Source organism: Hyperolius riggenbachi, chromosome 6, assembly GCF_040937935.1.
Source record: "Hyperolius riggenbachi isolate aHypRig1 chromosome 6, aHypRig1.pri, whole genome shotgun sequence".
Taxonomy (NCBI): domain Eukaryota; kingdom Metazoa; phylum Chordata; class Amphibia; order Anura; family Hyperoliidae; genus Hyperolius; species Hyperolius riggenbachi.
The window spans coordinates 244,349,612-244,371,010 of record NC_090651.1 but is presented as its reverse complement, the minus strand read 5'-3'; the positions used below and the strand labels follow the sequence as shown (position 1 = coordinate 244,371,010).

Here is a 21,399-nt window from a genome sequence, read left to right as displayed (position 1 = left end):
ATATCATAATCCTATTTTAGATTTTACAAAGGTCCATGAAAAAAGCTTTAAATTGCCATAAATGAGAGATGACTGGAACCAAAACAGGAAATAATTTAAAGGATAGTTGCACCTTCGACGAAAACTAGACTACAAAATTTAGGCTGTCAGTGGAATTGCAGTAAATCTGTGCAGTAAATCTGTCCATCACACTAATATTAAAAATGGTACAATTCCATTGCTTTTGTTGTTGTGCTTTTGGGTGCTGATTTGTCTTCCCTACTCACCCCCAAATGTATCTACATCACACTTCTATATATAGGATATAGGAAAGTGTCTGCTTAAAAAAAAATGTAAAATAAGTCAGTACTGTGATGCAGAGCAAATTGAGGGTGTGTTGGTAGGACAAATCAGCGACCAAAAATGCAAAAAAACAAAACAAACAATGTAGAAGTATACCGTTTTTTTAAACTGCAGCAATATAAATGTTACTACCGGCAGCAGTGTACCCTGCTTTAGGATATTACTAGAGTAGCGCAAACGTTGCTAAGGTAATGGTATCGCTTGTCAGTAAAGTGCGTTGCACTATAGCATAACTTATGGTACTTACTGTTGGTAGTTATGTGCACAGAATGCGCACAACAGTATTACTGCAGTTTAGTGCTTCAACCCCAAAGAAGGTAGGAGTTGTATATATTTTAAAATTAATTTCCACTATTTTGGTAAAAAAAAATATTTTGCCACCAGGCTCACCCATAGGGCTTGATTCACAAAACGGTGCCGTTAGCACGGGCGTGCTAAACAGTTAGCACGCGAAGTGCCGCTCGCGGACTTTTGCACGCGCAAGGCCCCAGACATTTGCGCGCGATAACACGGACTTTTTCGTGCGATTGGGCGCCCGGCCACAAGCAAAAGTTCGTGTTATTGCGCGCAAGTGGCTTTCCACGTGCAAAAGTCTGCGAGCGGCACTTCGCGTGCTAACTGTTTAGTCCGCCCGTGCTAATAGTTAGCACCGTTTTGTGAATCAAGCCCATAGTGTATTAGTGAAACAGTGTTATATTTTTCCTATCTGCCACTTGCGGAGTATCACTCTGTATGTTCGCTATTTCTGGTCCCCGGCTTTAGAAGAAGGACTTTTGTGATATTTTGCTGTGCACCCAGAATTTCCATGTATTCTGCACACACATGGCTCTGTGCATAGATGTGAACGTTGGAAAGGAGTACACTTGTTCACTGCTCCCCACATGTATCCCATCCCACTCTGCTATAATCATTTCTCCAGTTTTGTTTGTTACATATGGTGTGAGGGAATTAACAATTGGGGATGCTACTGTATATTTCTGTTGACGTGTTGTGTGAAGTAACAGGCAGCAGACTGCTGTGAGGATAAAGCAAAACACTGCTGACATTTTGCTGACTTTCACATTTCAGGGTGGTCAAGGAAGAGATATCAGATGACAATGCCAAGCTGCCCTGTTTCAATGGAAGAGTTGTGTCTTGGGTAAGTAGTAATAGCCCCATGATCCGCAATGATTTTGTGCTGTGAGATTTACTAAGCTTGTAAGCAAATGGTTTGAATCTCTGTTTAGTTTAAAATTGCTGGACCCAATTTCTCCTCACACAATAGCCCATATGCAATTCATTTTTCTCCTGAGTTTTCTCCTAGGTGATATTATCACAGCTTGCCATAAAATGCCTTTTAAAACACCAGCAAGTAAGGAAATACTCTTAAAGGGACTCCGAGCTCTAAATAAAAACAAAATTGGTACTCACCTGGGGCTTTCTGCAGCCCAGTGTAGGTCGGTAGGTCCCACGGCATCCATCTGGCTCTTCTCCCATGGCCTGGCCAGAAATGGCTCACTGGCGGCTCCCAGCGACACTGGGCCCGAGTGTTGGGCTCCTTCTTCCTGAAACGTCTGTCGTCACCACGCCGGCCGCCTCACGTCATCATGGCGGCCGGCGTGACAGTACTGCGCATGCGCGATTAAACCTCGCATGTGCAATACTGTCACGCCGGCCGCCGTGATGACGCGAGGCGGCCGGCGTGGTGACAACAGATGTGACGTTCCAGGAAGAAGGAGCCCGACACTCGGGCCCAGTGTCGCCGGGAGCTGCCGGGGAGCCATTTCTGGCCAGGCCCTGGGAGAAGAGCCAGATGTACGCGGTGGGACCTCCCAACCTACGGTGGGCTGCAGAAAGCCCCAGGTGAGTACCAATTTCATTTTTATTTCTCGGAGTCCCTTTAACAATTTTGATACTTTTCACCAACTTGTAGGCACTTTTTCAATTGTAAAATAATAAGTTATTTTAAAGCACAACTATCGCAAAAAGAAGTACATTTCTTCCAGATTCAATTGAGCTATAAATGACTTATGACCTATGTTGTGGTCACCTACAGTAGGTAGTAGAAATCTGACAGAACTGACAGGTTTTGAAATAGCCCATCTTCTCATGGGGATTCTCTTGGTTTTCTTTGTTTTCAAAAGCATTTAGTGAATGGCAGTTGCTCTGTCCAACTGCCAAAATAGTGTGTAGCGAGCAGGAAAGCTGGCCAGCATTATTGTAAAAAATCCTTTTCAGGGAATGTCTTTATAAAGAATAAAAGCCTTGCTGAGAATCCTCCATGAAGAAATGGACTAGTCCAAAACCTTTTGGTTCTTTCATATTTTTACTACCTACTGTAAGTGACAGAAACATAGGGGAAAATTAGTTAATGGCTCAATTTGCTCTGGAAAGTGATAGTGGTCCTTTAAAGAGAATATGAAAATATTTCCCCAGGAGATTACTCAGGAGAAAAAGGTAATTGCATATGGGTCAATGGGTTGTTTTAGTGAGGTTGGAGACCTGGGGCAAACCCTGGAGAACACAAAGGGTCCAATAAACCTGGACTGATTTTTTTTTTTTTTACATGGTCTTTATTTGGTGGCAAAAGTTGGCACCCCATATCAGATCATACCGGGCCTGCTACAGGGTTAGTAAATTAGCAGTTATTTGTCTGTTGTATGCACACACCTGTAGGGAGAACTTAAAGAAAAATAAATCCTGATTTGTTCTGATATAGTGCCCACTAATGATACACTCTTTGTTGTCCAACCTCACCAAATCTGTGTAGTAGAAGAGTAAACTGAGTAAATATACTTTCAATAGATATTTTAGGTAGTCCCTCATATGGTAAGATAGCTTATGTCAATGGTTCCTGTGATTATAACAACCTCAGGTTCATCTGAAAGACAAAAGGAGACCAGGAGCCCAATGGTGCAGAATCGTGTAAGATTCAGGAAAGCAAATTGCTAAGGATGTATATACTCACAAAGGTGGGTTGCAACCACCGTTAGAGCGGGCAGGAAATTAATTATCCCCGCTCGGTTTCCCAGGTCTGTTGACAGGAACTGGGTGGTCGCACTCTGGAAGTTTTTTAGGACAACAGAAAAACTGACAAGACACTTAAAACGGGTGGAGGCACCCAATGCATAAAAGATAGGCTAATAAGCTATTAATTTTATAAACAGAGAGGGAATCTTTCCTCTCTTGAAGAATTTGGACCAGTTTATTAAAAAAAGGTCTTTTATTCAAGCACATAAAATTGACAACGCATTTTGCGGGTACTTGCCCGCTTCCTCAGGTCAGTGAAAATAACAGGTGTCTTAACTGTTATGGCTGTGCAGCAAGCATGAGCAGCACCTCTCTGTTTATAAGATGAATAGCTTATTAGCCTATCTTTAGTCATTGGGCGCCTCCACCCTTGTTTTAAGTGCCTCATATGGTAAGATTGGACAAAATGTATTGTATAATTTGTGGGCACCGTTATAGTTCTTCCCCAGTACTGCAAACACTTCACTGGTTGCCAGTGAAATGGAAAATCCATTTTAAGATCTGCCTGCTGACATTTAAGGCTCTAAACCACATGGGATCCAAGTACATAGCGGATCTGTTGTAGCTATACGCCCCTCCACGCACCCTCCGCTCCGCCAATATGACAAATTTGGTGATTCCCAGAATCAACTTAAAAACATTTGGTGCTCAGACCTTTTCCTATGCAGCCCCTACTGTATGGAACTCACTTCCACAATCAGTGCGAGAGGCTCCCTCTCTAAACAGCTTTAAGAAAAGGCTTAAAACCTTCCTCTTTTCCTGAGCCTTTGAGACTGCATAACGCAGGGTCACAGCGCTCTGAGTCCCCAGGGAGAAAAGCACTATAAAGATTTTATTATAAAACAAAAATCCCAACTTTGAGTTTTATTTAAAGATGTGGATAGATGTGGAAAGTTAACCTCTGCCAGTTGTTACATATGTCACAGGGCCTGAGTCACATATGTCCAGTGAAACTGCGTTACTCACTCTGACCACAATCCACAGTACCTGAGAAATGTGCATGTTGCTGTAGTAACATGTGTCACCACGGCCACAAACGCATTACCCTGGTAACTTGGGATACTGTAATGTAACGTGTATATAAAACTTGGAACTTGGTATATAGTCAAGTGTACCTCAGCAAAATGTAATTTTTTCCGAGTTTAACCACTTCAGCCCACGGGTTATTTTCACCTTATGGACAAGAGCAATTTTCACATTTCAACGCTTCTCCCATGAATTTGCCAATAACATTATCACTACTTATCGTACCTAAATGATCTATATCTTTTTTTTCTTCACCACAAATTAGGCTTTTTATAGGAGATTTTTTGTTGTTGTAATTACTGTATTTCCTATGCATTTTAAAGGGAAAATAGGGAGAAAAATACACTCTGTCTTCATTTTCAACCCCTATAGTTTTAAAATAAACAACTACTGTAGATAAAACCTACACATTTAATTTGTCTATTTGTCCTGGTTATTGCAACATTGAAATTATGTTCCCAGTACAATATACAGTATTTGGAAATAAAGGTGTATTTTTTTTCTATATTGTGATTTCTGTTTTTTCATTGTACCCTATCAATAATTGCAAGCCTTTATTTGCAAAAAAAATAACAGTAATATACCTTTATGTTGCCCAAATTACTGCACCCTTATGTTGCCCAAATTACGGCTTTTTACATGTATGTGTGCCAGACACCCCGCCACTCCCCCAACCCTTGCCAGGTAGCCCTGCCATCACCGCTCCCCACTCAGACTTGGGTTTCGAGGTAGTGTTGAGGTGTCCAGTACTGTAGCGGCAGCAGAAGTATTACCGACGGAGAGCGCTGGCCAGGGGACAGATGTTCAAGCAAGATAAACAAAGGTGAAGGAGTACGAGAGACAATAATTCTGTTGCCTATAGGGACACCAGGATCACACTCGTGTTGAGTTTTGCTGAAACTTTCCCAAGTTTGACCATCATTTGCAAAATTACATTTGTTTTGAATGGATTGACTTTGTCCATACCTAATTTTTATGTGATGGTGATCCAAGCTATAAGACACATCAAAATGTTTTCTACAACTCATTATGATTACAATGAGGTCACATATACATCATTTAGTAAAAAACTGGATGCACAGCAATGCATTATTCTCAAGGTGCTTTTTTGGAGTTCATTAAGAAAGGGGCTAGTTAATGTTAGGAGTAGGTGGTGGGTGGTTTGGGTAAGGAGTTGTTGTCTTAGTATTATGTTGTTCTATAACAGAACTCATCACACATAATGTCACCTCTAACTGCCACTTGTGCTTTCTTACTATTTCCACAGCTGGTTTTGGCAGAAAGCTCTCATTCAGATGGTGGCTCTCAGAGCACAGAAAGTCGCACAGATCTTCCTCCTCCAATCGAAAGAACGGGCGGAATTGGAGACTCCCGCCCACCGTCTTTTCAGTAAGAACTGTCTTTTATTGCACATTTTCGAAATGTAATACATTTAAAACTACACATTACTAAAGCAGGGTTATAGAATTGTTAGATGAAAATTGCATTCACATCTGAAATAATAGCCCGTGGCTGAGCACCAGACCCTTTCTTTTCTTCTGCTGTAAGTGGCAGTGGGCTTGACTGTGTAGGTTGTAGCGGTGAGAAATTTGAATAGTATTCCTGCAGATACTTTGTTACTATGACAACAAATGAAGTTATTCTCTGACATTAAAGGGAATGTCCAAGCAAAATAAAAAAATGTGTTTCACTTACCTGGGGCTTCTACCAGCCCCATGCAGCCATCCTGTACCCTCGTAGTCCCTCACTGCTGCTCCAGTCCCCCGCTGGCAGCTTTCTGACCTCGGAGGTCGGCGGGACGCATTGCGTACATTTTTACGCATTCCCGCTAATGCAGGAACATTAACACATACATTTTTACGCATTACTGGTTTAATGCGTAAAAATGTACGCATTAAACCAGTAATGCGTAAAAATGTATGTGTTAATGTTCCTGCACTAGCGGGAATGCGTAAAAATGTACGCAATGCGTCCCGCCGACCTCCGAGGTCAGAAAGCTGCCAGCGGGGGACTGGAGCAGCAGTGAGAGACTACGAGGGCACAGGATGGCTGCATGGGGCTGGCAGAAGCCCCAGGTAAGTGAAACACATTTTTTTTTATTTTGCTTGAACCTTCCCTTTAAAGCAATCCTGAAGTCATCTAAAAAGAAAAAAAGATGAATTATTTCCTCAGTAGTGGGGAGCCTCTGGATAGTCCACAATCTTTGCATATCTTTTTACCGTGCCATGGCTGGATCCCTCTCTAGTGTGCGAGCGCCGCTGTGGACGAGTGTGTCCTTACTACACATATGCCAGTGGTCCATGCATGCCCAGTATGCACTCATCCATGGAGGAAAAAGCCATATATAAGCACCTTTGTCCTACTGGGCATGCCCGGACGTTACTCACACTTGCCCAGTACATACATGCTTGTACACGCCGGTGCTTGTACACTGATTAGCCGAAAGACCCAGTGCTGGAATGGTGGGGTGTAAATAGATATGGGAATCCTCTGGACTTTTCTACTACTGACTTATCAATCTTGTTTTTTTCCAGTTGTCTTCAGAATTGCTTTAACCCTCCTGGCGGTAACCCGAGCTACACTCGGGGAAGCCGCCACAGAGAATCACATGGCCCCGGGAGGAATTTTTTGTTATAAAATCTGTTGTATATGCTTAAGCTAGTACTTGGCTAGCTAACTATGTCCCCCAATTTCGACGCTCTCCACCGATTCCCCCACCCCCCCCCCGATCGCCGCCGTAATCAGTACCTCCCAGGGATCCCATGATGGCGCCGCCTCCCAATCAGCTCCAGGCTTCGCAATGGGGAGGATCGGGACTGTGCATGACGTCGATGACGTCAGACGTCATGTCCGGTCGTCGCTATAGCGACGAGTGAAGCTGAATGGATCACGGAGGGGTAAATATTGCCGGCGGCAATCGGGGGGTTTAGTTAGGTGCGTCGGGGCTTGGGGGACATAGTTAGCTAGCGAAGTGCTAGATAAAACATAAAAACCGCATTTTATTGAAAAAAATCCTCCCGCGGACGTAGCCTCTGAAACTGCGTTACGCCAGGAGGGTTAAGAAATGATGATGAAAACTGCTTCTATTGTTGATACATCCTATTGGTTATTATTCAGTTACAAGTTGAGACCCATTGGGCATAGAGAAGTTCCAGTGTAAGAAGAAGTAAAGCTATGTATAGACCTTTAATATCTGTCATCTGAAATGATCTTTAAAGATCATTTCTGGCAACAGTGTTGTATTTGCTGTACAGACTCCCTTCCCTGGGAGTGCTGTAAAAACAGTGCAGAAGATGTAGGCACAGCCGGCGCCACCATAGGCCATAATCGGCTTTACGGCTATAGCGGTGCTTAGTGAGTAATTTGGTTGCTGTCAAAAAATGAAGCACAAATTAATACTAAAAGAACTGCAATTCGGCTGCCAGCAATAGCTGGAAGCAGAAATACAACTTTCCCCCACTATCCATGGCAGCCTGGAGCAGGATTAGTGTTTAACACCGCTGGGACTTGTGCACGAGCATAGTAAGCCATTTATTGGCTTTACCCTGCGCCCAAATCTCCCGGGGGCTGTATAATAGGAACGCCTTCCCTGAGTAGTATGTATTACACTGTGGGGACTGGGGAAGACATGAGCAATACCACACTGCAAGAACCCCCCACCCCCAAAGATCATCCAGGAACAACTAAAAAATCAGTGACAGGAATCTGACTGCAGATGGTTAAGTAGAGGAGATCAACTAGTCATAGGTCACCTGTGCACTGTTTAGATTTCCAGGCAAAGCAATCGAAATTTTTAAATTCGGCTGAGGAAAATCTGATGTGTGTGTGTGTAGCTTTAGCTGCGTTGAGCACAGAATGATGTCTAAATATTTATGAGCCACGTCAAAGTTTTCTTTGTCGAAATCTGCAATATTTTTGGAGAAAACAGACCAAGACTGTGTGAGAAACTGTCGTGGAAGGATTGATTACCTGGCAAATTGGCGTGTTGTCTACTCCTGCATTACTACTTGTGTACCAGCATCCAATTCCTGTGCGCGCTCTCACACACACACAGGTCGTATGTTTAGTGGACTGCTGTTGCCTCTCCTTTTTAATGTTCCTCACTTAGGTTCCCTATTTTTCTGCTGCTTGGGGTCCCTTCCAACATCTAGCCCTGCTCCATCTCCAGAAGCTCCTCATTTACCAGTGGTTCTCCCCACTGCAGAGCTACAGGTAGTATGCAAGCTGCATGCATAGTCATTACCTACTTAGCTGTTAGCCTCCAGTCAAGATTGACATGACAGTTCTGTAACCCCATCCAAAAGTGCGGGAGTAGAACGTCACTCAGAGTCCAGTGGATGAAGAGTCAGGGGGCTTGTGAGCGAGTCACTTACCTCTTGAAAGCTTTGCATGATGGAGATGGTGCAGCAGAAGGAAAAGGCCAGAGAGGGAGCACAGGAGGGGGTCAGCAATACACATAGCAGCCCTGACATGCACAGGATCACATGGTAGAGGAGGAGTCTGCTACATGATGGAATGGGACAGCAGGACAGTTAGCGAAATGAGTTGGGCTGGAGGGGGTGCTGTGCAGTACAAATGAGGGCTGAATATATGTGGGACAGGCCACTTGAAATGAGAATGACCATGGGTTGGCTGGAGGCGTACATGGAATAAGGGCATGTGGAAATTTGGGTGCCAGATATCCCCGATAGTAAAATATCAGTAATTCTACCCATATTCTACTACGCTTCTATACCCCAATTCTCACAGTAACCCTCTCCTATCTATGCCTAACATTGACCACCCCTACCTATCCCTTATACTAATGTAGCCAAACTCTGGTGTTCTACTGCTCTCTGTACAGCTGCTCAACCCCACAGATGCAGCACGGTAATTGAGAGTACAGATGCACTGTAGCTAAACTCCAGTGTACTACTGGTTTCAGTGTTGGGCTATATAGCCACTCACAATATTATGCTCGCCACCGTACACCTCTGCTTTCCTTTCACTGTCCACAGCTGCTATCTGTAGCCGGGGAAGCTTGGATGCCACCAGAAGCACCCATGGAAAGCCATGATGTAACACCCGTGTAAAGAAGTGATGCCAGCTGTAGAACAACATCTGTAGTCAGGTGTGGATATAAATGCAATTGCTGGATGGCACTGCATATATATTCTGCAGCTGGTCTTTTAAGGTGCCCATTAATGCAATTTTAGCGAACGATTGTCCTAATCCAATAATTGTGATCCAAAGGAAACTATCAATCGGCCCATAAATGGGATAAAAATAAAATCAACAGGATTTCAAACAGAATCGGTCTGCAAAATAGGTTGATGAAACTATCAATAATTTGATTGCTGTAGCTTGGCACCATCAACACTATCCAATTGGAAGTAGTTCACTAAATTGGATCCTTAATGTGCACCTTTACTGTTGTCCTCAATTACTGTCTGCCACAGTGAAATTAATGACCTTATATGTTCACTCAGCTTTTGGGAAAGCTGATTGGACTTAAAGCACACCTGAACTGAGAGGCATATGGACTGGAGGCTGACATATTTATTTCCTATTGAAAGGACTACTGAAGTGAGAAGAATACAGAGGCTGCCATATTTATTTCCTGTTAAACAATAACAGTTGTCTGGCAGCCCTGCTGAGCTATTTGGATGCAGTAGTGTCTGAATAACACCAGAAACAAGCATGCAGCTAATCTTGTCAGATCTGACAATAATGTCAGAAACACCTGGGGCTTGATTCACAAAGCGGTGCTAACCTACTTAGCACGTCTAAAGTCTTTAGACGTGCTAACCAGGGTGCTAAGTAGGTTAGCACTGGATTTCTCAATTGAGAAAACCGGTGCTAACCTACTTAGCACCCTGGTTAGCGCGCCTAAAGATTTTAGACGTGCTAAGTAGGTTAGCACCGCTTTGTGAATCAAGCCCCTGATCTGCTGCATGCTTGTTCAGGGTCTATGGCTAAAAGTATTAGAGGCAGAGGTTCAGCAGGGCTGCCAGGCAACTGGTATTATTTACAAGGAAATAAATATGGCAGCCTCCATATACCTCTCACTTCAGATGTCCTTTAACAATGAAAATTGCCTCGCTGTCCTGACGATCTGATAGTTAGATGATGTGCTCTGACTGAATTCTGACTGGGTTAGCCAAATGTTTGTTTCAGGTGTGTGATGCAGACACTACTGCATCCAAAGAGATCAGCTGTACTGCCAGGCAACAAAAGGAAATAAATATGGCAGCCTCCATATCCCCTGGCTTCAGGTGTACATTAAACACTTTCACTTTCTGTATGAACAGAAATGTTCCTTCCTCAAACAGAAGTTGTTTTGCGAATAATCAGGTTGGAGTCAGCATATTAGGTGTTCCACAATGCATCACTGTTCAATATGCGAATTGTCCTATGGTTGTCCCTGAAAGTTAAACATGCCTCCAGACAGGGGCGTAGCTAGAAATCACTGGGCCCCATAGCAAAATTTTTTTCATGACCCCCCCCCCCCTTCCAGTAAGTTACAACACACACACGCACGCACGCACGCACGCACGCACGCACGCACACACACACACACACACACACACACACACACACACACATTGTAAATATTATTGTGGCCAGTTACTTACCTGAGGATTCTTCCTGCCCCCTGAAGTCTACCTGGTCCCTCACTGTCATACTGTGCTGCTCTGTTCCCCCGCAGTCTCCCTCTGACTGCCGTATGCGTGGCCCCCTGCCGCACACCTCCTCTATCATGCTCCCTTGGCCAGGAGCATTCTGCTCTTACGCAAGTAGAAAATTGCTACTGCACATGTGCAGTACGCTCCTGGCAACAGGAGGAGGATCACAGAGGTGTGTGGGTACGCAGCCGATGACTGGCTGAGTCACCCAGCTTTCAGAGGGGGACAGCAGAGGAACGGAGCAGAGTGGAATGATGGCGAGGGAGCAGGAAGACTTCAGGGGCTGAAAGACGCCCCAGGTAAGTAATTGGACACATTAATATTTACTTCAAGCAATACTTAAAGACAACCCGAGGTGGCATATTGAAATCCTAAAAGGACCCAGAGGCATGTCGTGTGGACAAGGACATGCCTCTAGGCAGGGGTCTAGTCCTGGGAAAAGAAGTGAGTGGACTCACTCGGAGAATTCGCCAAAAATGGGCGTGGTCAAGCACACTGTGGGCGTGGTCATGGGTGGGGCCAAATATACATGACCTTAGCAGTGATGTAAAAGGTCTGCCGAGGAAGTTTGCCGTAGTGTATCCCCCAAAAATAGATGTAATCTGACAGCATTTCACCAAAAAGACACATAATCTGGTAGAAGTTCCTCCAAAATACAGATAATATGGAAGTGGTTCCCCCAAAATAGACAATGTGGCAGCAGCAGTTCCACCAACATACACATAATTTGGAAGCAGTTCCCCAAAATACGCGAAACCTGGCAGCGGATCACCCAAAATACACGTAACACCCAAAGGACATATAATCTGGCAGTAGTGGTCCCCCAAACATACACAATCTGACAGCAGTTCCCCAAAATACACGTAATCTGGCAGCAGCCGTTCCCCTAACATACACATAATTTGGCAGCTGTTCCCCAAAATACATAACAGCGGTTCCACAAAAATGCAGATAATCTGACAGCAGTTCCCCCAAAATAGGTACCCCCAGGTAGCCAGGTCTATAGGTGTCCCCAGTATAAGTAGCCATGAGTATAGTAGTCCCCAGTATATGTAGCCAGAGGTATAGTTGCCTAGTATATGTAGCCAGGGGCATATGTGCCCAGTATATGTAGCCAGTGGGATATGTCCCCAGTATATGTAGTCAGGGGTATATGTGCCCAGTATATATAGCCAGGGGTATATGTGCCCAGTATATGTAGCCAGGGGTATATATGCCCAGTATATGTAGGCAGGGGTATATGTGCCCAGTATATGTCGCCAGGGGTATATATGCCCAGTACATGTAGCCAGGGTATATATGCCCAGTATATGTTGCCAGGGGTATATATGCCCAGTATATGTAGCCAGGGGTATATATGCCCAGTATATGTAGGCAGGGGTATATGTGCCCAGTATATGTAGGCAGGGGTATATGTCCCCAGTATATGTAGGCAGGGGTATATGTCCCCAGTATATGTAGGCAGGGGTATATGTCCCCAGTATATGTAGGCAGGTGTATATGTCCGCAGTATATGTAGGCAGGTGTATATGTGCCCAGGTTACCCAGGTGTGCCCCCACCCGGAGGGAGCAGAGCAGAGAAGGCGAGCTATGGGGATGGGCGGACATCTCCCCCCCCCCCCCCTTCCCTCACCTTTGTGCTCCCCTTCCTGCCTCTCCCCTCCAGCGTTGTTAAGTGTCGGGCCCGGCGGCGAAAGTGGGCGGAGACTTACCTCGTTCCAGCCGCAAGGGACGCTCCGCTCTGTGTGCGGCTAGTCTGGTCTTCTAGCCGCACACAGAGCGGAGCGTCTCTTGCGGCTGGAAGAAGGCGGAAAGTCTCCGCCCACTTTCGCCACCGGGCCCGACACTTAACAACGCTGGAGGGGAGGGGCAGGAAGGGGAGCACAAAGGTGAGGGATGGGGGGGAGATGTCCGCCCATCCCCACTGTCCCCATAGCTCGCCTTCTTTGCGCTGCTCCCCTCCACACAAGCCAGGGTCGATTTCAGTGTCAGCGGTGTGCGCGGCGATTTCACAGCCGTTTTGATCACTGTGATCGAAACCGCTGTATATCGGCGGGAAAATCGTTAGGTGTATGGGCCCCTTAAGTTACAAAACACACACACCTTCCCCACCAACCCCTCCCACAAACTCACACAAGGTTACACACACACCTCCCCCCCCACACACACACACAGCAAGTTACAAAACGCACACCGCTTGCACTCTGCTGCCCCCCCCATTAAAAGAACGCCAGGCTAGCAACAATCTGCTTGTCACTAGCCTGCTTTTTTTATGTTGGGCTGTCAATCAGCCTTCTCCGCATCGCCCCCTCGATAGATGCTCCTACCGCCGCTCTCCGCCTCTTTCAGCTTCCTCCAAAAGGAAGCCAAGCCGCGAACCAGGAAGTACTATCCCCCTCCCAGCCACGCTCTCTGCCTCTGTTAGCTTCCTCCAATAGGAAGCCAAGCCGCGGCCCAGGAAGTACTTCCTGGGTCACGGCTTGGCTTCCTATTGGAGGAAGCTAACAGAGGCGGAGAGAGGCGGGTGGAGCATCTTATCGAGGGGGCGATGTGGAGGAGGCTGATTGAGAGCCTCACATAAACAAAGCAGGCTAGCGACAAGCAGATTGTCGCTAGCCTGGCGATCTTTTAAGGTGGGGGAGGAAGCAGAGGGCGGGGGGGGGGGGGGGCTGGCAGCGGGGATAGAATGACCCAGAGGCATGTTATTGTACACACGACATGCCTCTGGGTCCTATTAGGATTTTAATATGCCACCTCGCGTTCTCTTCAAGTGAATAGAAAAACAGATACTTACCTATGGCGAAGGAAAGCTCTGGGACCTATAGAGCCTTCCCTTTCCTCTCTCAGTCCCCTCGTTGCAGCGCTGTCACCCCCATTAGAGGCCATAGAAGTCTTCGGGGGCCCGATTGCTCCTTAAGACGGGCGGCTCCATACTGCGTATGCGTGAGCACACTTTCTTCGGCAGATTGAAACAGGAGTGACGGCGCTGGAACACAGGGACTTTGAAAGAAATGGGAAGGTTCTATAGGTCCCAGAGCCTTCCCTCCCCATAGGTAAGTATCCTTTTTTTATTTTAAAATTCACTTCAGTATTGCTTTGACATTACACTGCGCACGCGCACACACACACACACACACACACACTTACACCCCTTCTCCCCACGCAGTAAGTTACACTCCTCCCCTACTCCCACACAGCAAGAAAAAAAAACACACATACACCTTCCCCTACATCACATACGTATTGTACGGGCCCCGGGAAGTTGGGCGCAGGGAGAGCTGAATGTCGGCTCTCCCTGCTGCCGCTAAACTCCCTGGTGGGGTTAAATACTATTCCCCCTCTGAGTTGTAGCAACTCAGAGGCAGGTTTAATTTGGGGTATAAAGCACATAAAGAGATGCCTGTGCACCTGTCTCTTTAAAGAGACTCCGTAACAAAAATTGCATCCTGTTTTTTATCATCCTACAAGTTCCAAAAGCTATTCTAATGTGTTCTGGCTTACTGCAACACTTTCTGCTATCACAGTCTCTGTAATAAATCAATGTATCTTTCCCCTGTCAGACTTGTCGGCCAGTGTCTGGAAGGCTGCCAAGTTCTTCAGTGTTGTGGTTCTGCTATGAACTCCCCCTTTCAGGCCCCTCTCTGCACACTGCCTGTGTGATATTTAGATTAGTGAAGCTTCTCTCTGCTCTCGTATCTTTTACAAGCTGGATAAAGTGTCCTCTGAGCTGGCTGGGCTTTCACATACTGAGGAAATTCAGACAAGGGCAAAGCTGTTTGCAGGAAGAAAAGAGCAGCCTGAAACTTCAGTGCATGAGAGCAGAAGGGGGAAAGAAACACACAAATGATCTCTTGAGATTCAAAAGGAAGGGTGTATACAGCCTGCTTGAGTATGGATGTATTTTCTATGTGTGGACATACTGTACATCAACCTACTTCCTGTTTTGGTGGCCATTTTGTTTGTTTATAAACAAACTTTTTAAAACTGTTTTTAACCACTTTTAATGCGGCGAGGAGCGGCGAAATTGTGACAGAGGGTAATAGGAGATGTCCCCTAACGCACTGGTATGTTTACTTTTGTGCGATTTTAACAATACAGATTCTCTTTAAGACCTTTTATTCAGTAAACAGCATACAGCCACGAATGCAACAGTTTGATAAATAGTAAAGATGCATCAAACCTGGGTGGTGGAGGGTGTCTGGTGAGCTGAGAAGGGTGACCAGGGGGTGAACAGGACGGCACTACAGCCGTTTCACGCCAGAACCGGCGCTTGCTCACGTGCAATGTCCTTAGAGAGACAGCGCCGTGCGGTCATATTACGTGCTGAGGCCATGGGGCCCTTGGGCCTGAATGATAGATTAGAATTGTCATGCTTCCTTGACCCCTAGTGATCGTCCTTCTTCCTATATTTATAAACTGCATCCACTGGACCCTCCTGGTCTGATGTACTTCCCTTCTCCCATTGAGGAACTGTCCGCCTGCGCGGTGATCCTTTTCTTTGACCTCCTTTTCACCTGGGTATCTACGGCTGGGTAAGTCGGCCTAATTTTCTCCTTGTTCCTCAATGAGCAACGGTGTAATAAACATTGTCAGTCCCTCTTTTTGTTTGTAGGGACCGTGACCCCTTGATGGGGCAATTTGGAGGAGAGGGTATTATACCGAATCCTCCTTGCTCGATCCACAGTACTTTGGATGTCGTGGAACAGGGACAGCGGAGCTAAAAAACTTCGGCCATAGTCGATTTTTTATGCTTAGCATGGCCAATATGGCTTGCTGTGACTAAAGTTGGATCTGACAACCAGCCATAGACCCCAGCATTCTCCATCGGTATAGATCTAGGTCCTTGGGGGCCATTTTTTCTCTCCCTAGGTTCCTATCCCACTAACTTAGGGTACTCTCGACCTTTAGGGGTTGTTCTCCTTTTCTGGGGCTCCTCTATCTCTTTAATGGTGTAAGATTGCTATTTTGCACTGTCTCGGTGAGGCTCCTGCTCTCTGCCTGATCTGTTGACCCTATGAGCAGTATGTAAATAGGGATGTCGTATACCCGCTGATCCTTCGTTTATTAAAACGAGGAATTTTATTAACCTTCCTAAGTATTTTAGGTTATTTTCATTCCCCGCAGTAGGAGGTGATATGGTGGTGTCCAATAGGGTGACAGCACTCTGATAGGTTATCGGACTCGCTCTGTCACCCCTAACCTCCCCCTTTCTTTTAATGGGGCAGGCTTGAGGGTGGTGTTAAGGGGGCTTCTTTGTTTTTTAATATGCGAGAATAAAAGCATGATTTTATACAGGATTAAGTATTAACAATAGCTGCGTTATGCAATAATGCTGATGTTTAGGGGTGCACTTTATTATGCACAATGTTTATGTATGCACTAAGTCACGTGTCATGAAAGACGTCTATCACTTTAAGCCCTTTATGGGCTCTTTTGTAAGTTTTCAAAGGTTCATAGTTCATGTTTTTTATTTTTGTATGCATTGCACCTATGCCACAATTTTGTACGCATTAATCACTTTTCCCAAATTTATGTACGCATTAAGCACGCATCCCAGCAATGTTATTTAATATGCCATGCGGATTTTCAGCCGAATGATAGCGGATTCCCGCCCCTTCACATTCGACCTCTTCCTGTACACACTCCAGCCAATGAGACAGCGCCGGAGGCGCGGCCTGAAGGTCCTATGAAGGGAGCCGCACGGCGCTGTCTCTCTAAGGACATTGCACGTGAGCAAGCGCCGGTTCTGGCATGAAACGGCTGTAGTGCCGTCCTGTTCACCCCCTGGTCTCCCTTCCCAGCTCACCAGACACCATCCACCACCCAGGTTTGATGCATCTTTACTATTTATCAAACTGTTGCATTCGTAGCTGTATGCTGTTTACTGAATAAAAGGTCTTAAAGAGACAGGTGCACAGTCATCTCTTTATGTGCTTTATGTCCTTTAGGGCCCTTTTCCACCAGCGCGTTTGCACTGGCTGAATCGCAAAAACGCAAACCGCTAGCGATTTTACAATCGCTACGGTTTGCTTTTTAACATAGGAATCACGGTAGGTAATTTCCACTACCGCGATTCGTTTTTTACTTGATCGCGATCGCGCCGCGGAGCGACTTTTGCCGCGATTTTGCTATGCAGTGCATAGCATAGCAAAATCGCGGCCGCGAACGTCGGGGAATCGCCGCTAATTGCGATTCAGCAATCGCTAGCGTTCAGCGTGAACGCTAGCGATTGCTAGTGGAAAAGGGCCCTTAGTTGTGCTCTGCACTACTGTACTTGTTGCACGCCTCATGCTATGACCTTTACAGCTTATGGAGGAGTGTGTGGATTAAGTGAAGCATTGTCATTACGTGTACAAGCTCCTGCAGAGAGGCCAACCCTCAAGATAACCAGCCGGGTGCCGGGTGCAATTTCTTACTCCAGTGTACCAATTAATTTGGGGTATGGCGATTGCCGGATCCCTGAATTACTCTGCGCGGGGCGCACATCATAGCACTGGTGCCATGATGGCTCCCAGCTTCAAAGTTAACTGCTTTGCCTACCCCACCTCCTCCGCCACACACACACAGAGTAAAGGTGGCCATACACTGGTCGATTTGCCATCAGATTTGACCAACAGATAGATCCCTCTCTGATCGAATCTGATCAGAGAGGGATCGTATGGCCACCTTCACTGCAAACAGATTGTGAACCGATTTCAGCCTGAAACCGTTCACAATCTGTGGTGGTGGTGCTGCTGCCGCCGCCGTTCCCCCCCCCCCCCCCCCCCCGCATACATTACCTGCTCCGCCAGAGCGAGTCTTCTCCGCTCTGGTCTGGTCTCCGGCATGCTTCACTTCTTCCTGCCCGGCAGGAAGTTTTAACAGTAGAGTGCCCTCTACTGTTTAAACTTCCTGCCGGGCAGGAAGAAGTGGAGCATGCCGGAGACCAGAGCAGAGAAGACAGCAGTGACAGCGGGACTCGCGCCGGCAGGGCAAGTAATGTATACCCGCTGCATTGCGTCGGTCGTCGGGCACTCGAACGCCGCTATCGACGCACTCCCAACCCGCCTGCGACCAAGAAAAATCTTCCGCACGGATGGGTCGACGGGAATCGACGGGAACGATCGTTTTCGAACGGAAATCGATCGTTCTGTCAGCGGTGTGCGCGTCGATTTCACAGCCGTTTCGATCACTGTGATCGAAACGGCTGTATATCGGCGGGAAAATCGTTAGGTATATGGGCCCCTTAAGTTACAAAACACACACACCTTCCCTCCAACCCCTCCCACAAACTCACACAAGGTTACACACACACCTCCCCCCCCCCACACACACAGCAAGTTACAAACGCACACCGCTTCCCCCCAAACACCCCCCCCCCACACACACACACACACGCAGCAAGTTACAAAACGCACACCGCTCCCCCCCATACACACACACACACCTCCCCCTCCCCCCCCCCACACACACACACGGCAAGTTACAAAACGCACACCCTTCCCCCCCCCCATACACACACACACACAGCAAGTTACGAAACGCACACCCCTCCCCCCCCCCCCACACACACACCTCTCCCCCCCCCCACACACACACACAGCAAGTTACGAAACGCACACCCCTCCCCCCCATACACACACACACACACACAGCAAGTTTCAAAACGCACACCCCTCCCCCCCATACACCCCCCCCCCCACACACACACACAGCAAGTTACGAAACGCACACCCCTCCCCCCCATACACACACACAAAGCAAGTTTCAAAACGCACACACCTCCCTCCTCCCACACACACAGCAAGTTACAAAATGCACACTCCTCACCCCCCCCCCCCCCCCAACACACAGCAAGTTACAAAACTCCCCCCCCCCCCACACACACACACACAGACACATACAGCAAGTTACAAAATGCACGCACCTCCCCCCAACACACACACACAGTGCAAGTTACAAAATGCCCCCCAAAATAATTTTGATAGTACTTTTTCACCTACTTTTGGTACTTTTTCAATTGCAAAGTGCTGAAATTTGTTTTAAAGAGAAGATGAAAAATTATTTCCCTGGAGAAAACTCAGGAGGCAGCCTGGTGGCGTAGTGGTTAGCGCTCTCGCCTTGCAAGAGCTGAGTCCCCGGTTCGAATCCCAGCCAGGTCAACATCTGTTGAGTTTGTATGCTCTCCCCGTGTCTGTGTAGGTTTCCTCCGGGCATTCTGGTTTCCTCCCACATTCCAAAAACATACAGATAAGTTAATTGGCTTCCTCCTAAAATTGGCCCTATACATGCACTACATGATAAACACATAGACATATGACTATGGTAGGGACTAGATTGTGAGCCATTCTGAGAGACCGCTAGTGACAAGGCAATATACTCTGTGCAGCGCTGTGTAATATGTTGGCGCTATATAAATACTTAAATATAGGCCAAGGTGTTTTTGGGTATGAAACTGCAGTCATTGTGATGTGGCAGTGCTTCACCACTAGGTGCTGCTCTTGCAAGTGAAATCTCTTTGACTGGGCAAACCAGAGCGATAACATTTGTTTCCATGTAGAATGTACTTTCAGCATGAGAAAAGTACAGCTGGAAATGTTACTTGCTTGTAAATAAACAAAACAAATATTTTTAGAAGTAGGCTATTTCTGCTTTGTTTAAATGGCAGGTGGCTTGCTGCACCAGTAAGACAATTACATTATACTCATAAGGACAGTCAAAACACTAATCTGGAGCAAGGAATCGACAACACTACAGCTATTCTGGGCAGGAGCACCCTTAGATCACAGCACATACGGTAGTACATCCAAGACAAATAACACACGGGCTTAGCTGCTATGCTGGGAACATCACATTTATTCCGTGGTGGAGAGCAATCACAGCCATGGAGCAGGCAAACGCTTTAGGCAATAGTAGTGGGTAGTGGTGTTAGGACACCTTCCTAGGAAAAGACACAGGAAACAAAAACGGGAGCCCAATGGTGTAGTATGTCAAGACAAAATGGTAAATATATAAAGTAAGAATCTACTCACAAAGGTGGGTTACAGAGGAGCAACCAACCGCAGGAAGCAGGTGGAGACAATTAACCCGACTCCACTCGGGATGGTTGCTGGGGACCTGTATGTGGTCGCTCTCCTTGGGAAAAAAGGAGAAGCGGGCTCAGACCCGCGAAACGCGTTGCCTGTCTACCAATAAAATCTTTTGTCTTTTTACAAAGATTTTTCGTCATTGAGGTAAGCAAGCTCAAATCTTTTTCGCTTTTAAACTGCTTTTAAACGCTTTCAACCATATAGTGCGTTTCAGGCAATAGCCCTTCCTTAAGTGCCCATCTGAGGAAGTAAGCGTTTGTCTGTTCCCCTGGCTTGGAGTGTTCTCAATCACAGAATTAAGTTAGGTGCCCATCAGTGATACAATCTTGATTATATAGTTTTGCCCCTTATATTTAATATGGGGGACTACTTAACCACTTCAGGACCACAGTCTTTTCGCCCCTTAAGGACCAGAGCCTTTTTCTCCATTCAGACCACTGCAGCTTTCACGGTTTAATGCTCGGTCATACAACCTACCACCTAAATGAATTTTACCTCCTTTTCTTGTCACTAATACAGCTTTCTTTTGATGCTATTTGATTGCTCCTGCGAGTTTTACTTTTTATTATATTCATCAAAAAAGACATGAATTTTGGCAAAAAAATGATTTTTTTAACTTTCTGTGCTGACATTTTTCAAATAAAGTAAAATTTCTGTATACATGCAGCGCGAAAAATGTGGACAAACATGTTTTTGATAAAAAAAAAACCCATTCAGTGTATATTTATTGGTTTGGGTAAAAGTTATAGCGTTTACAAACTATGGTGCCAAAAGTGAATTTTCCCATTTTCAAGCATCTCTGACTTTTCTGCGCACCTGTCAGGTTTCATGAGGGGCTAAAATTCCAGGATAGTACAAATACCCCCCAAATGACCCCATTTTGGAAAGAAGACATCCCAAAGTATTCAGTGAGAGGCATGGTGAGTTCATAGAAGATTTTATTTTTTGTCACAAGTTAGCGGAAAATGACACTTTCTGACAAAAAAAAGAAAAAAAAAAAGTTTCCATTTCTTCTAACTTGCAACAAAAAAAAATGAAATCTGCCACGGACTCACTATGCTCCTCTCTGAATACCTTGAAGTGTCTACTTTCCAAAATGGGGCCATTTGTGGGGTGTGTTCACTGTCCTGGCATTTTGGGGGGTGCCTAATTGTAAGCACCCCTGTAAAGCCTAAAGATGCTCATTGGACTTTTGGCCCCTTAGCGCAGTTAGGCTGCAAAAAAGTGCCACACATGTGGTATTGCCGTACTCAGGAGAAGTAGTATAATGTGTTTTGGGGTGTATTTTT

General features: G+C 46.0%; 1 protein-coding gene across 3 annotated transcripts in view; it reads left to right on the top strand.

The window, feature by feature from the left end:
• Positions 1 to 21,399, top strand: part of DVL1 (dishevelled segment polarity protein 1) — a 244,187-nt gene that overhangs the window by 75,393 nt on the left and 147,395 nt on the right. For all 3 annotated transcript variants that reach the window (XM_068240613.1, XM_068240614.1, XM_068240616.1), the window contains exons 2-3: positions 1,411 to 1,480; positions 5,645 to 5,766. In XM_068240613.1, coding sequence (XP_068096714.1) covers positions 1,411 to 1,480; positions 5,645 to 5,766 — 192 coding nt within the window. The remainder of the gene's footprint in view (positions 1 to 1,410; positions 1,481 to 5,644; positions 5,767 to 21,399) is intronic.